Source organism: Mangifera indica, chromosome 9, assembly GCF_011075055.1.
Source record: "Mangifera indica cultivar Alphonso chromosome 9, CATAS_Mindica_2.1, whole genome shotgun sequence".
NCBI lineage: Eukaryota > Viridiplantae > Streptophyta > Magnoliopsida > Sapindales > Anacardiaceae > Mangifera > Mangifera indica.
Window position 1 is genome coordinate 11,107,841 of NC_058145.1, and position 18,448 is coordinate 11,126,288.

At 28.1% G+C, this 18,448-nt stretch overlaps 1 protein-coding gene across 1 annotated transcript; it reads right to left on the minus strand.

Annotated features, from left to right (window-relative positions):
- Positions 1-16,712: 16,712 nt before the first annotated feature.
- On the minus strand, positions 16,713-18,372 carry LOC123224765 (glucan endo-1,3-beta-glucosidase-like). The gene is made up of 2 exons (XM_044648472.1): positions 18,216-18,372; positions 16,713-17,774 (listed from the first exon to the last, which is right to left on the minus strand). Exons 1-2 carry the CDS (start codon positions 18,307-18,309, stop codon positions 16,828-16,830), a joined length of 1,041 nt encoding a protein of 346 aa, XP_044504407.1. The 5' UTR covers positions 18,310-18,372; the 3' UTR covers positions 16,713-16,827.
- Between the last annotated feature and the right edge of the window lie 76 nt (positions 18,373-18,448).

The following is an 18,448-nucleotide window of genomic DNA, read 5'->3' on the forward strand; positions in this document are numbered from 1 at the left end:
AATTAAATAGATTATTTAGAAGATTGTTGGGTATAAATTATTATTATATTTGATAAAAATGAATAGGTATAAATAATTATTGTGATTGATTGGAGATAATAAAATAATAATAAAATATATTTTTACTTAAATTCCTTTGGTATAATTGTTTTAAAATATATTTTATATTACTTATTATATTAATTTAAAAGCGAGAGTATTTTAATCTAGACAAATTAATAAGTAAAAATAAAATTATAATAAAATCAAGATTACTTTGATAATCTTTTAATACTCAAGATGGAGGTAGTAATCAAGTTACTATTTATATTATATATCACATCATTATTGATAATAGAATATTATCGTAATATTTTATTATTAACAAATAAAATAAAATAATATAAGTAATAAAAGATAAATTATAAAATAATTTTTCTTCACTGTAAATCAAACAATCCCTTAAAATTATTTCTTTGAATTGGGTATTTCTTTTCAAAGGTCATGGGCTATGACTATCATTAATTCTTATTTATTTTGACCACATGTTTAATTTATATTAATAATCAATCTTTGAGGGTTCCCATAAGTAAAAGGCAATCTAGTTGACCACATATTAATATACATAAGCAAAACTTAAGAAAATAAATAAATAAACAAAAAGAAGAAGAAAATCTATCTAGGTCATGTTGAAATTGGGCTCTTTGCTCTATGCATCTGAGTTTTGGAGTGTTACCTAAAGTCACACAATTAAGGCCATTTTTAGGGTATGAGTATAAGCTTAATAAATTAAGGCCCATAGGGTTACCATTAGTCAAAATAAAATTGGTCTAAAGATTTAAGGTCTAATATATGTAGATCCATTTGAATCATCACAAGGAAATCAAATTGATGTTTATGCTTATGTAAAATATAATATGAGTAACATTATTTAAGAGTTAAAGTTTTAAAATCTATAAAACATGGTCTTTGAACATATTTTTGTTATTAGCGATAAAAGAATGAGTTAATAAAGCTATCAAATTTCATTAAATGAGATGAAGTTACACTTACATATCCTTAATTTTTTTTATTTTTTAGAGTTTAAGATCGATTATATTATAATTTAGTGTCAATTTCTGAAGAAAATGACCAATACAATAAGTATAAATTCATGTCTTAAAACCTCTTTTAACATTAATTTGTTTTACTGTTTCATTACCATACGTCATTGTTTTATTTATTTTACTAATAAAAAAATACGGTTTGAGTGACTCTCTAAGTGAATATAGTAGTTTTTTTTTTGGGAACGAATTTGAAAAAAAAATTATCATTATGCATGCCTTCATGTGAATAAAGTAAGGGGTGGGTATTGCCTCATTTAGTTCGATTTTGAAATATTTTTAAACTAAAGTTAAAAAAAAAAGGGGGGTGGGCGGAGTGTAAAATCTCAAACCAAATTAAATAATTTTGTGCTTCAAACCAAACTAAACTAAATATGGTCTAATTCAGACCTGTAAACATAAAATACAATTTTATTAATGAAAAATGTGTTATCAATCACACTTTTAACCTTTTATTTCTTTATTTATAAAGTTTCTTAAATTTTAATTATTTTAATGTCTATACTATCTCAAGTTCAGTGCACCAAAATTACGAATATGTATTTTTATTGTAAATAAGCAAAGTGAAGTACTTGTTAATGTACAAGATGGAAAAACTTTGAATCCTAATTAGCTATGACACATTTTTTAATTCGATTTTGATTCATATATTGTTGCTCTATCCATCAAATTATTATATACACTCTAGCACATATGCTCATATAAGCATAACCACTCATTCCTAACAACATATTTTATTATTAATTATAAAAAGTCTATTTTAATTTATTTAAGTGTTTCATATTATATGCAAATCCTATATAATACATTTATTGTTGGTAGCAATGATATTACAATTTCATGGTTGTTTTGAGCCAAAACGAAGAGTTTTAGATATAATAATAATCTTAAATAATGATAATAAATAAATTAAGCTTAATCAACAAGTGTCGTATGTCATTGATTAAACTTTCTTAAAAAATTTCGACACTCCTCACAAATATTGGGTTTAATTTATAAAAAAAAAAAAACAACAAGTCCAACAAAATTATAACTATCAACCATTCTAACATGATACACAAATACATATTAATTATATGAAAAAACATCTTTTTCTCAATATCTATATATATCAGAGAGAGAAAGAAGGTTTACGGTCTAGTTTGGATTAAAATCCTCTCAAATCATAAATCTTTTTTAAAAATGTTTAACCCAAACTAAACTAAATCACGAATATCTAATAATTCAATCAGATTTTATTGTTTGAACCATTTTACACACATCTATAGAATAAAAAAATTATAAAATTTAGAATGTTTTTTTTATTTTTATGTTTTTCTTACTTATTACAAGACATTTGGTTAGAGAGGTTAAAAAATTACTCTGGTAATTTATATTTTATTACTTATATTACTTTGTTTAGTTTATAAGTAATAAATGATTCTATTAATCTTCTATTATCAACGATAATGTGACAGATAATATAAGAGATAATCTGATTATTATCTCCACTTTAAGTATTAAAAATTATCAAAGTAATCTTTATTTTATTATAACTATATTCTTATTTATTAATTTTTTAAGGCAAAATTAATTTTTTTCATTTTCAATTAATATAATAAATAACATAAAAAAATTTTAGAATAATTATACCCAATAATATTTAAGTAAAATAATATACTAATATTCTTTTTATTACCTCTAACCAAATACATTAATTATTTCTACTTACCTAATTTTATTAAATTTTATCAAATATAATAATAATTTATACCTAATAATCTTCTCAATAATATTTTAATTTTAATAAAAAAACAATACCCCCTTAGTGTAAAATTTAGAAAACCCCCCAAATCTTGAGGTCAAAGCACGCCTCACTGGTGTTAGAAACTATCAAAAACAGTCCAAAAGCTTCTTGACTTACAATCCTGTGCTAGGTCAAACATTCAGATACCTCAGAATGCTGATCGTCCAGATAAAAGGAAGCTTAGTCAACCCTAACTTGAGGATGAAGACTTTCTCGATTTGACCCACAGGCTACTTTTTCTTTCATTTTACCCCCTTAACAAAGTATATCGATTTAATTCCTTAATTTAAAGAATTAAAACAACTTTTTCAGCCGTTGATCTATCATAATCTAACGGTCCTGAGAAAACGAGAAATAGGATTCACGTTTAATATAAGTTCTTTTGAGCTTGTAATTTGTAAATACAATTTATTTATCATTTTAACTGTAGGATAAGATAATGACTAATGTGAAACTTAGCCTACAAGAGAATCGTGATCCAATCAATCACCAACAAAATCTAATTACTGGATTATGTTTAATAAAGTTAATTGACCCACATACAAATAAAACCAAAACATTTTGTGTTTTCATAACCTGACCCCACTCGTATTAACTAGATAAATAAAATTTAAAATATAATTATCAAAATTATAATAATTACATCAATTAAATCAAAATTTTATAATATTTTATTAATTTTATTACCCCTTAAAATCAAAAATCAAAATATTTTATAACTGTTTTAATTAATAGTTAAAACAAATAAATATTAAAATAATATTATATTTATTTATTTTAAAAATATAAATAAGTATATATTTATATATATAATCATATTAATAAATATTTTTTTATTTTTAATTTAAAATTATTTAATTATATAATAATATACATAAATATAAATTTATTTATATATTCAAAACACATTCGAATAATCTTCTCATAAAATGGGAAATCCTGGAATCCTAGCAATATTTAGATGATGTATGATGGACCCCATCTGCCGATTTCTTTCCCTGAAATTTTGTCATGTACTTCAAATTTGTCATACTTATCCAATAATTCATTCATGTTTCCTGCCAGCCACTAGCATTTATGCTTAACGTAGCAAGAGGCTGATTCCAAAAAATCTTTCACAGTATAGATAAATCCATAATTGTTCACAGCATGGGGCTCTGGTAAATCCGAATCAGAAAGTGACCTAACATCTTTTGTAACATTGATTCGATAATAACAATATGAATGGACACATAGATAATATTACTTTATATGTTAAAGTGATCATTCACTGATTCAACAAAGAAAAATTGATTTCCATATTTGATAATATTACAAATTTAGTGTCGGTAACATTTATATTTAAAAAGCCGAATGGATAGTCAAACCTATATCTCACTAGCTCAATTGATCAGTTTCAATCTAGGTTATTATAATTAAATAAATAATTATCATAAGTTAAGTTAATATTTTATAATATTATATAATTATTTTATTAATTAATATGAGTATTATTAACACAATGTACAACGTTAAAGTAAAAATAGTTTACATAAATTATATTTAATTCATCGTGAGTACTTGACTTTCGAGAGGTTTCAAATTTATAACATATGAATTTCAATTGAGATTTGGCTTTTAAAAGAGGTGATAAACGTATATTTAATTTTGAAGAGAAGTTTGATCCTAGTTTTAGATTTTAAAACTCTTAAGGTTTAAGTTTTAATATTAAATTTTTAATTTTTTATGTTTATAAAATTTAATATTAAATAAAATAATATGTAAACTGTCAAGTTATATAAAACGGTATTTCTTTTGTTCAAACAATTTTTTTTAATTAACTATTTTTAATTGGGTTTTACTAACCTTTTAATTGATTAACAATAAAATGAAAATTAGACTGAATTAAAGATCAATTACTAGTTGAATCAGTTGATTCAATCAGATTTTGATAAGACTTTTTACCTCTGTTACGAAGATCATGTTTAAATACTAATTGACATTAATTAATGATAGTTTGTAATTATTTTTGGTACTTGGAAAATACCACACACCAATCCAACAAAAGAGTTAAGTAATTAAGTGTTTAATTTCCACGATTTGAGATATCATTATCACACTAACTTCTACAACATTATTATTATTATAATTTTATATTAACCTATAATTCGGACTAATACTAAATAATTAATTATTTCTCAATATCTAGAGAGACAATTAATCATCTATCAATTTATGAAGATAAATTTCAAGAGCATTAGAGTAACGTCTGCAACGTCCAAAATTTACTACAAATATTATTTCTCGATCACCAGCAGAAACACTTAAACAATAAGCCAAGATTAATCTACCAAAAATATATGGTAAATTACAGTTAGAATGATTCTAGTTTGTTGAAAATTGTGGTGTTGTTTCATATATTATATGAAGAAGCCATAGCTATCTCTCTCTTTGTTCTGAAGGCCAAATGAATATTTCCCACCCAAGGTCTGATGCAAACCCAACCTTGGGTGGGAATATGTCTTTTGGCCTATTCTGAAATTTGCAGAAAATTTACATCAAAGTCCAGACAAATCAAATGAAAAATCCTTTCATTAATTTTTTTTTTATTTCTCTTTATAACTTTTTACTTCCCTAATTAAATTAAATGAACCCAGTTTCAATTCTTCTTCAGCCGTGTACGCACACGCTTCCATGATTATATATATTTTTCCACTGGTCAAAACCCTAATCTTCGGCTTGCTCATCAAAAACACATTTTCCATTTTCACTTTCAGTATTTCCTAATCCATCCTCTCTCTGTGTGTGTGTATATATATATATATATATATATATATAAATGAAATGGATAAATATCAAGTCTTATTTATATTCTTATTAAAAATAAATATTTTTATAACTTTTACAAAGAGAAAATAGTTGTTAAAATTTATTTTTTATAATTAAAATGTTTCATTCTCTAAACAAATTTCATCATCATTGTCAATATAATTTTCTTCGTTAAAAATATTATTGTTATTAATACTTTTATTAAAGAAAACTATAATAATATGTTATAACGAGATTTTTTCTATCGTTAAAACCTTTTAACAAAAAAAATAAACTTTTAACAATTGTTAATCTCTCATTAAAGCCATAAATTTATTTATTTTAACAAGAGATAAATGATTAGCTACTAAAATTATAAAAAATAACATTTATAATAATTAAATATTTATCGGTTTATTATTTTCTTTTCATTAATACAGTTTTTCTTTTGTTTTTTTTAAATCAGTGTAGCTATCACAGTGTTCCAAGCTTGTGAAGGTAGGTAGGTTTTCACCTACTTGATTTTACTGAGGATCCTTTTTCCACAATATTTTTATCATGATACAAGTCTTAAACATGGAATAGAGTCCCTTAATGTTTAAAACATGGCAATGTGAGGTTTCCAACTTATTTTTTCTGTTTTTGTTCTGTATATTCTGCAAAGTAATTAAGTAAATTATCCACCAAATGGCTGTCTCTTCGATATCATACACGCAGGTTTGATATATGAGTCTCTTGAGGGTCTCCGGGTTGACACTTTGCCATATAAATATATGCCATCTCTTCTCTTAACCCTTTGAAAATCCTTCCTCTAATTTTCCCTTTAATTTTCCACCAAACCCAGTTTCACTTCTCTTTGCTCTCCATCTTCTTTTCATCTCATCTTCTTCGTTAATGCGAAGGTATTTCCTTTATCTTTTTGCATTTGTTTTTATCGTTGTACCAGTCATAATAGCCGTTTGATTGGTTGTATTTAGTTACGTACGGCTCAGCTGGTTCTTTACAAAGTACTGTTTGATTGGTACTATTTACTTTTTGGACTATCGATCCAACGGTTGTAAAGAATCGAGTCAGATTTTATAATTTATGTGATTTTCTGTGGGATTGTTTGAAGGTTTGATTGCTTGTGGTACTGCGAAAGTAGATATTGAAATTCGAGGGCCTTTAAGTAATTCTTCATCGCTTTTTTTAAAGAGATTTCTTTCTGCCAACTCCGCCAAGAACCGGGTTTAGTTTCGGACTCAAGTGAGCCAAACCCATACCCAATAATCCACTTCTTGATTCATCCCTATATTAAACTTGTTTTCCGATCATATTATTATTTTAATTTTTTTATTTATAGGGATGATAATGGACCGGGTTGACAATGGGTATGCACCCGCACTCAGATTTTTTCTGATTACTCTAATCCAAACCCAAATATTAATGTATATATTAAGGGTTACATTACTCTTTTTACATTAATTATCATATATTTGAAGTGGGTATTTTTTTTTTAATTTTAACTACCTTTAAATTAATTATAAACTTTTTGGGGATCTTTTTTTAGGTGGGTTTTTCTTCTATTTTTATAAATATTGTTTAGATAATATTATGGGGTTAAAGTTGTCCTTTCACAAAGAACAATTTTATAATGTTGTTTCAAGATAGGAGTATATAATAGTGTTCATTAACAAAACAACCAAATCCATGATTGGCATGCATGAATCTGCTATGCATGATCAGATCAATGGCTAAAAATCCATTGACTTTATGGTCAAAAACAACTTTCTGTTTCCAAGATGTTCTTCTAGACTTTGAGTTTGGATCAAAAATTAATCATCATCACAATGAAATCAAACAGAAAGCTTCTGAAATTTCAATTCTAAAGCCATCTTCCTCCCTTTAACTGCATCTTCTTTTTAATAGCATTTGACTTGACTTCACATTTATTTATAACAGAAATATTATCTGACCCTTTACTGTAATTGGGTGCTCCAGTTGATACATGAAATACCTATATAAAAAGGATCATTTCATGAAATGAAACAAAAGCATTTCTCCACACTTTTCACTTGTTAATTTTCTTTCTCTTCCTCTTCAGGAATTTATAAAGTCATGGATGATTATGGCATTGGTTGTTCATACAGTTCTTCAGGTACTTCAATTTTCTTGCTTTTATTCCATTTCATATTTTTCTATCTTATTTCATTTTTTTGGGTGACTTATTTATTAAGTTGAAATTATTTTTTAGGTTATAATTGCAAAAATGGAACTGTTTATCACAGAAACACATTGACTTAGAAAAAAATTTATTAGAATTTTTCATGTTTTATTGTATAAAACACATTTTGGGACAAATTAGTCTAACAAGCATTTTACTTGTTTTACCACATTTTAGCATAGGTTATTTTACTTCCTCCATAAGCAAAACTATTCAAATATTACTATATCTTTTTTTTTTTTTATAAGTAATATTTTCAGAGTTTGATCAATCATGACAGAGACTTAAACTCAGGTTTTATACTTGAAAATTCTAGTGTTCTACCCGTTTTACTAACCCCTATAATTAAATAGTAATATATATTTACTTATATTTTCTACTGTTTTATTTTTAATTATTATTTTTTGATTTTATTATAATAATATGCTTAGTTTGAACATTTGATGGATTTACCAATGAACTAGGGTTCATTTTTGTAGAACTCGAAACAAAAATTCTATACATAAAGAATTGCAGAGGAGATAGAAAAATTTGCTAAACTCAACCAAAATGAGTGTGAACTCTATATGTAAAGAGTTTAGTAAAAGTTTTTGTCTTTCGATGATTCTTTATTTGAATTTTGAAAAAATGCAAATGTCTGAGGAGAGATTAATTGTTTATTTTGTAACCCTAAACTCAATAAATAAATTGATGTTGTTTTTCTTGATGAAGATGGAAGTGAATTGGAGACATTGCAAAGGTTGCACCAGGAGAAGGTAATGAGGATACATGAACTGAAGGTGCAAATCGAATCAGTGAAGCTTCGACTTGAGGAGAAGAAGAAGAAGAAGAAGAAGGACATTTCGGACGATCAAAAACAAGCATTCACGATTCTGAGTGAGAGATACAATAGCTTGAGGGAGGAATACAAAGCGTTACTTGCCGAGAGATCAAGGGGAAAGTAGAAAGCCAAAAAAGGAAAAAAAACTCATGCATGCATGAAGTGAAGGACTCAATATACTATATATTTTGAAGAGTCTAATTAATCAACTCTCCAATCAATTATTTCACTAAATTAAATCTTTTAGTAGTGTTATGCTTTGCTCATGAAGTTTTGGAAGTTGAAATATTAATCAAATTGTGTAAATTTATGTTCTATCAACATTTTATATATCTTTGTAATAGCTAAAGTTTGATAAATATTTAGTGGGCATTTGAGAAATTAATTTTTACCTATGAATTGTACCAGCTTCAGTTATATTTATTTGCTTTTTCATTTTTTAGTGGAATTTGTATTGATTTTAAGTTATATTATGTAAATGTTCATTGTCACAATGCAAGTGGGATAAATATGGAATTTTATTTGGTGAAAAATAAATAAATAAATAAAACTATATGTACCCATTTTAAGTACGTAAATGAGTACACACTTAAATGTGTCATTTTGTAATTTAGTGAGTTTGAATTAAAGATAAAATAATACTTAATTACGTAATGACACACACAAATATATACTCATTTGTGTACTTAAAATAGATACGAATTGAATTGCACGAATAAAAAATAAGGACTATGCCCACTTCAACAAGCATTTTAAATGATTTTCAAGTTTCTTCTGTTTGAAAAATCACGAAAATTTTCAACATTGTAATTGAGATTTTGACATGTTAATTTCTCTGTTGGCTCTACTAACTATCAAACAAAATAATTTCGGAAGTTTTCATTATACATATGAGTGCCAGTCTGCCGAATTCATTGAAAAATACATATAAATTTGTTATTCGGCGGGCACTTTTTCAACATGAAATAAATTAAGTTCAATTTAAGTGATCCTTTAGATGACTTGAGTGTAACGGGACAAAAAAAAAAAAGAAATCTTGGAATGATATACTAGGCAATATATTCTCATGCTAAACTATCTTTGACCCACGTAGAGCTCTAGAATAAAATTCAGCTTTTTCTCAAACTTTAGTATTGCCTATTTTTGTAAGTTAGATTTGCTTTTGAGATCTTTCAAAAGTTGTAGTGCATAATGAAACTCTATTTATGTATATCACAACTAACGAAAAAGTATTAATGCTTAATGATATTTTTTAAGTGTTACAATTAATATGCTTTAACCCAATTACCATGTAATGCCGATAATGACTGAAACTAGGAAAAGGAAAAAGGCAACACACGAATTACATAACCCAATCACACGTATTCGCACTTTCATCTACCGACCGACTTCTACTGACAATTTTTGTGAGTTTTCTGGCAATCAAAATGACTAAAAAAGTTAGTAAATCAATCTTTGTCACGTTTTATTCATTTTAGTGTATTAATTAAATTGACTAGATGCGTTTTATTATGTTTTTAGGCTTGTTGACTTGTAATTTATAAATTTTTGGTATGTTTTTATAAATAGAGCATTTAAATTCTAAAATAAAATATTTCAGATAGCATTTCAAAATATTCAATTTGGGGATATTTTTGGTATTTTTGCATTCAGCAAGTAAGTTGGAAATTTTCATTTTAAGGTTTTTTTTTTATGTGTAGATTCCAAATTTTTTGTTTGTATTTCTGAATAAAGTGTTTATTATAAAAATTGATGTAATTATAATTTTTTTCTTTCAAAAACCACCATGAGAGAGAAAAATAGATGAGGGGAAAAGGGAAATGAGATTTTTTGTTGATCGACACTTCAAGGCCCAAGTTAATCCGAGCGAGTATAGAGATGCGATAGGTATGATTAATAATATATTGACATAGGGCTTGTTGACTTGTAATAACACTTACAATTATTATATGTATAAATATTTCAATATCACGAAACTTTTTTCTTTTGATTGAAATAATTATTATGAACGTATTTTCTTTAGATCAAAATCACAATATTGGATAATGAGTGAAATTGTATATATGAATGTATTATAAGATTAAAGTTTTTATAGAATGAAACAAAGATAATTTTCGTATTAGTGTGGATATTTAGGACAATTTAATTCAACTCCTTGATAATTTAAGTATTTTCGTTTAAGCCAAAAAAATGTGGGAATTTTTTTTTAACTTATGAAATATGGATAATTTAATTAATTTCCCTACAATTAACATGTTTTAATAGACTATTTAACAAAATTTCAAACTACTTCAAGCAATACTTAAAAAATATAATTATATTACAGTTTAAATATATTAAAATATAAATTATAACTTCTCCAACAAAATAACAAATTAGAAATCAATCAATTATCTACCTTTATTGTCCACAAAATTGTAATTTTAAAACATTGATAATCACAATTACTTCTCTAAAAAATTTACATACGAATTCCAATCCAAGAACTTGCTTTATAAGATTGTTGTCTTTTTCTGAAAACTAATACTTGCACCAGTGTCACATTATTCCCACCTAAGGTTTGGTTTATTCCAACTTCCACCTACAAAGTTTTAAAAATCTAAATACTCACCCATCATCTAATTTCGGAAATTATCAATTTTCAAAATTTTGGGAGGGGAGAATGGGATTAAATTATATTTTTTTAATATTATTAAAAAAATGATAATTTTACCCTTAGTTTTAATAAAAAAATTTAACAAAAGTTGAATAATAAGTAAGCATTTGAGTTTTTAAAACTTTATCGGTGAGAGTTTAAAAATAGACCAAAACTTTGATGGGACAAAGTTTTTTGGGCAAAGACATTTTGCAAATGTGGAAAACTAATATCGTCAGCTCATATCGGATAAAAGGAAATATATTAAGGAGTAAATACTGTAAAAAACAAAAAAAAGTCCACATTACAAATTAATAATATTACAAAGCAAATTATGTAAACCTGAAATCCCAAACTTAAATTCAACTTTGACATTCCTGCATCTTAATGAAGCATCAAATCCAATCCCACACAATTTGCCTCAACCATAACTAGTTAACAATCAACTGCAATCCCACATTGTTTGCCTAAGTCATAACTAGTCAACAATCAACTCCAATCCCACATGGTTTGCCTCAATCATAACTTTCATTAGTCAACAAATTTTCATCTAATTATTAACTTGTAACAAATATATGGAACCTAAAATTACTCTCCATCACTAATATTAACAATAGCTTTGTATAAATATTGTATTATCAATAATAATTGAGATATTCCACTACTTCAATTACTTTCCCATGGTATTATAGCATTGAACTCTCCAACGAGCATAACCAATTCCAACTACTCCTACCATTGAAGAAATCTTCACTCTAGATTCTCAAGCTTCCATCATTCAAGTAGTAGGATACAACTCTTAAGCTAACCCCTTAATAACCTTCAATGTTGCCTCTCAAATTCCTTGCAAACTCACCGACAACAGTACTTACCTAACATGGAGAGCACAAATCACCACCTTTCTCTATGGATATGACCTAATGGGCTACATCAATGGCTCTTATCCATGTCCCATTGAATCAAACTCACTAGAGTATAAGCTATGTACTTTACTAGATAACCTTTTCCAAAATGCTATCATGGCCTCAGTTGATGACTTGATGGCACCATTGCTCATATAGTAGGAACTAGAAAAACTACCAAGCAAGCCTGGGAAAACCTCATCACAACATACGCCAACAATTCAAAAACCAAGATCTATGGCTTACACACAACTTTAGCCAACACTAACAAAGACTCCAAATCAATGGTTGAATACTTAAGCGAAATTTGTATTATTGTTGATGAACTTTATAACACCCACAAATAAGTTCAAAGGCATTTTCATTTTTTTTTCTTGCATTCAATTTAGTTTATTAATGATTTTCCAAAGGGATGCACATCTGTATATGTTGATATATACAATCATGTATCGTTAATAAAATTTGAATTCAAGATAAGATAAAAATTGCGATAAAATCGGATGATGTCATAGTTGGGTAACACAACACACACCCGTGTGTCTTGATCGACATGCAAAAATAAAAAAAAGTGTTACCCTAATTTTTCGTTATTTAACGCACCTAGCTACACACCAAAAGAGAGAGTAGAGAGGAAGAAGATTTTTGGTCACCAAAGGAAGCTGTCCGAAAAACCACAGCCACTTGAAGACTAGAGCATCCTACGGAGGACAAGTAATCTAGTTTTCTTCTTGGTTGTTTAAGAACGATTCAAAGGGATGTTTTCACTGTGATGATTGTATGATAGCTTTCTGAATTGTTGACAAAAATGAATTAGATAATATTTAATTTCATGTGTGCCTCCATCTAAATCTTATAGGTAGGTGTTAATTTTGTCAACAACTACTTTTCCTTAAATAACATAATAATATAATCATATCTAATTTAAGTTTATATTTAGTATGGCTAGCTCTAGGCACAATAGTAAATCGAACTGACTTATAAACCTAATTATAAGATCTTCAGTACGGTTCATACATTTTGTGGGTCAAACATAATCTACAAAATTTCAGGTGATGTTTGTACCAATTATGTCAAATTTCTATTAATCAATCGTGCTACATAATGATTTGACATTTTTGATATGTCTAACCAGAGTTCATTATTTCTTTGGAGTCCTTGTAGTAACAATATTAATCAAGTCATTGTTATAGTGGCCCATCAGTAAATTCACTAGACTTAGAGGTTGAAAGTGGGATAACAATTCATTTAAATTTTCTTTTTGACAGGTAAGTGGCAAGAATTGTTCTTTAAAATACATGTTCAGCATTAGGAATCAAAAGAATAGTTCAATGTACATCCTTAAAACACTGTATTTAAATACTAATAACTAGATTTTACGGTATTTCCTTATTGTCTTCATCAATCGTCTTCGTCTCTGACGAAAACAGTAGGCAGATGGCCAAAAGAGACTAAAAAGGAAAGAAAAGCCAGGAGAGAGAGAAAATGTTGACAATCAGAGAAGAGTTTGTCATTGGAGAGTTGCCATTGAAAACCTAGAGAGGAAATGGTGATTTTTCAAAACCTTGGGGTGCGGATGTGGGGGGAATTGTTAGTTTTTAAACCTAGGATAAAATGTGATTAAACTGTTAATTTTTTTCAAATATTTTTGTTAAATGATAATTTTACCTCTGATACTAATTATAAAAATTAACAAAAGGGTAAGTATTTAAATTTTTCAAAGTTAATAGGTTAAAACTAGCAAAGCACTAATCTTGGGGGGAATAAGTCTTTAGGCCTTTGTTTTGTTTGAGGGTTGTATGGTAATGTAGCATCATAAAAACAATTTATATTTAGTGCTCTCCTATATGTTGTTTTGCACATGATCTTGAATGATATATGTAAAATTAATATTTAGGCTATAATAAATTAAGGGGGATTAAATGTTATTTTAGTAATTTATCTTTTATTACTTATATTATTTTATTTAGTTTATAAGTAATAAAAGATTCTGGTAATCTTCTATTACCAATGATAATGTGACAAGTAATATAATAGGTAATCTAATTACCATATCTACTTTAGATATTAAAAAATTATTAAAATAATCTTGATTTATTATGATATATAATTTATTTATTAATTTTTTTTAGGGAAAATATAATCATATTTTCAATTAATATAACAAATAATATAAAAAATATTTTAAAATAATTATACCTAAGGGTATTTAAGTAAAATAATATACTAATATTCTTTTATTACTTTTAACCAAATACAATAATTATTTATACCAACCTATTTTCATTAAATATAGTAATAATTTATACTCTGAAATCTTTAAAATAATTTATCTTTAAGGTAATCTTTCAACTTTAGTAATAAAATATTTTCAGAACCAAACGCCCCCTAAGAGTAATATTATGTGTACACATTTTCTAGTACACAAATAGATATGCATATGGTTTGTCTTCATGTGATTAGATGTTACTTTATCAATAATTCAAAATCACTCAAATAATATTCAATCATATAATAATATATCATATGTGTATTTATTTATATATTTAAAAATATGTATACATAATTTTATTAATAAATTAATAGAGATATTTTATTCATGCATTATTATATCCTCTTTGCATTCATATATATGAATTACAAAATCAATTGCAATTTGGCTTACATATACTAACTTTAAAATCATATATATACGGTGTAACAAAAAGACAAATTTCCAACGCAATAGTAAAATTTCATAGTTTGCAATCGAGGGAATGAAAACACTCTATTCATACTGAGATTGTAATATGACCTAAATTAGACTGGATATAATTTGTCTTGACTATCGTAGTGTTGACTCTATGTAAGGACATTGATACGTTTTTCGACTTGGACTAAAAATATAATTGATTCATTAATCAATTCATTTTGACAATCATTCGTGTAATGATCTTAACCGTAAGTGAATAATTGTATTCATATTTATTGACTTGTGTTACTTGATATACCAAAAGGAGATAACTCAATGAATGCAAGCTCTCATGTTGGTATATGAGAACATGACTCACTAAACAACAAAAGCATTATTTGTAGATATAATTTTCAGAGGAGTAGTATTATGTACATAAACAATATATATAACTTTATGCATAAATAATAATATGTCATCATATGATTGAGTAATTTTAAATTAGAGATATAATAATACTCAATCATATAATAATATATTATTATTTATGTATAAAATTATATATATTATTCGTATATAACGTTTTATTATTGTCGGAGATATAATTTTTTTTCCATTTATCAATTAATCCATTCTCTGGTTGGTCAATGGTCTGCCACTGCCTTGCTTCTGTTCTGATTTCTAATTCTTGTAAAATTATTTCCAAAATGGGCTACATTACACGTAAATTGTAAGCAGTTTATTTTATTTTTAGTTATTGATTCCGAAAAATCTGTTTGGGTAATCAGAAGGTTGGTCAATAGGTAGTTTATTTCCAAGAAGGGTGGCAAGTCAGTTTGGTATGACTCACAAATTAAAAATAATAAAAAGTATAAAAATGAAAAAATTTAAAAATAAAAAAATTAATATTTGATAGGTAGACTTCCTAAAAGCCCGTAAAGGCATTACCCATTGTGTTGTGGACCGTGCCTCAAGTTTTTATATTTGGTGGGTCAGCATTGCCCATTAAAACCCATATTTTTGCAAGACGTGCCCGCAAAGGCATGACCTCTGTTAGACTCTAGTTTTTGTGGTCTAGTCCACAATGCATGGCTCAGTGAACGGTCAATGTGTCAGTATCTCGCATTTATGCTTCATCACATTTATGATTAGTTGGTTAGATGATTTATAAAGGGCAGAAGACTAATTTCTACCGTAGGTTTAGTTTATTAATAAAGTTATATGGGTTAATTTGGAAAAATTTAAATACTTATTTATTAACTGTTATTGTAAAAGAAAAAAAATCCCTTAATTATTCCTTGGGTGGGAATAAGTCTTTTGGCCTTTTATAAATTTACTTTCCAGTTTAAAAGAAAAGCAGAAGATTTTAGATACGCTGGGTTAAATTTTTCGTGCTGCTTTCATTTATAAATGAACTTGTGGCATTACATAGCTTAGTGTGACCGGCTATTGCATAGGAGCTTAGGGGGTGCTCTCTCTATTGCAAGTTATGTTCTAATTCCTGAGGTTGATGCTGTTGTTGCATCTTATGGAGTTCCTTCCTCAGAGCTTACAGATCCTATCAAAGTTAAGGCAGCTGTTTAGGCTCATTTTGACAGTCTTGAATACCTTTTCAACCCTAAGATTTTACCCTCTTTTTTTTTTAACTTTTATTAAATCTTGAAGTCACTTCCATGTCCTTGCAGTGACAGTGAACTGTTTTTGAACAAAAGATTTATTATTCGGAATAATTTTCAGAAAATATTTAAAGTTTAGGTTGAATTATCCCAAGGATGCCGCTGCTAACCAAGAAGCAGCCTTGCGAATATTACATGTTTATTATTATAATGTGGCAATAATTATTAACTTTATTTATCGTAAAAATATTATTTTAGTACATTATGAAATGGTGCACAAGGCTCTCTTATTTAAAACTTAGGCTATGAGAAAGCTGTAGCAACTCTTTCAGCCAAAAGTTAGTTGGTACTTCTGCTGCTTGTTTGGAGAGAAGACACCAAAATGTTGCTCAATCCCTGCAGCTTTCAGGTTTTCATCAAACATGGCAAACAAATATGTTTCAATAGCCTTTCCAGGCTTCCTTGGAGTCCCTGTGTTTCCCTTCACATGATTAATCAGATTCCTGTAGTAAGTTCCTGCATTTTCCACAGTGGCTGCAGGATCCCCTTCTGATGGCCACCCACTTTCTGATATAACAATCTCCAAATTGGGGGCACCCGCCTTTTCCAAAGCGGCATACAGAGCATCCGTTATTGCATCGAACAAATTCCTGTATTGGTACGAACCATCTTGTACTACAACTCCTGGAGCAGTAAACAATGCATAAGCCAGGCTGATTTGTGCGGTGTTACCAGTGTAGGCAAAATAAGGGTACACATTGGCAAGGAGTGGAGCTCCATTTTGTGCCAGGAATTGAATTATGGGGGTGATGTAGGAGCTTGCTTCAGAACTGAAAGCCCCCTCGGACGGGGGTGAGGAACTGCCTAACAAAGTTGTGTCGATTGCGGTCGAAACCTTGATCTGCCCTTGTAAATTTGCCGCAGCTATTGCATTGTAGACATTCCGCATTGCAGGAAGAACATATTGAGCTTCTGCATCACCAGGGCGGATTTCATTTCCCACTGCAATGTATCGGAATTTGACGTCAGCGGAGTAGGCCAGGACGTTTGTCTGGACCCAATCTCCGGCTTTTGCAGAATCCGTCAGGTCCTGGAGTTTGTCTTTTGGGACGTCGAGGATGAGTTCAATGTTGGATCCTCTCAGGGCCTGGAGGGTTGCTTGATCCGGATCGTAAATTCGCATCTGCCCAATGTTGTTGTCCTTGTAGAGAGTCACAACTTCAGCTTGTGGTGGTAAATTGTTGCCATTTCTTCCATAGCATACACCTATGGCTCCTGCAAAAATTAAAGTGCTTTTGAGTTTGCAGTGCTTTATATGAAAATTTTATGAGGGCTTTTGATCGTTATGGAAAGAGTTTACAGCCTTTGACCTGTTAGTACCACAAATCAGATGCCTTCAACAAATTGGTCAATACTTACCTTCCGGGAGACTAAAACTATGTATACAAGTAAATGATAATAATTTATTTGTGCAAACCAAAGTAACAATATGTGATTGGATGATCGAATTGTTTACTTTTTTTCACACTTCAAAATCACTCTATCATATGTTATTATGTCAAATTATATGAATAAGATAGTTAGATTACATGTAATATTACTCTTCTCAATAACTATTAAAAATATATTGTAATACATATCCTTAAAACACACATTAAAATAATCTCAGAACAATTAAATAAAGAATCGTGGGAGAGGAGGGAATGAGAGGAAGACCTGATGTTTGTATGTGGGACATCAACAACCCAAAGAGCAACAACATTGCAGCCCTGGAAAGTTTTTCACTCGCAGAATAAGAGGAAACAGCCATGGATCAGAAAATAAAAACCAAAATTAAATTTTCTCTGGTGCACAATTTTGTAGCTAAGGATCCACCTCTATATATAGATGGAGGCAACAAGACTTTCCACTTGAAGATATGATTATTTTAAACCTTTGTCTTGACACCT

Excerpts from the sequence above, each read along its gene's own strand:
- LOC123224765 (XM_044648472.1), bottom strand. The coding sequence starts at position 18,309 with ATGGCTGTTTCCTCTTATTCTGCGAGTGAAAAACTTTCCAGGGCTGCA. Across the intron at positions 17,775-18,215 it reads GTCCCACATACAAACATCAG|GAGCCATAGGTGTATGCTAT; the intron begins GTCTTCCTCTCA and ends TAATTTTTGCAG.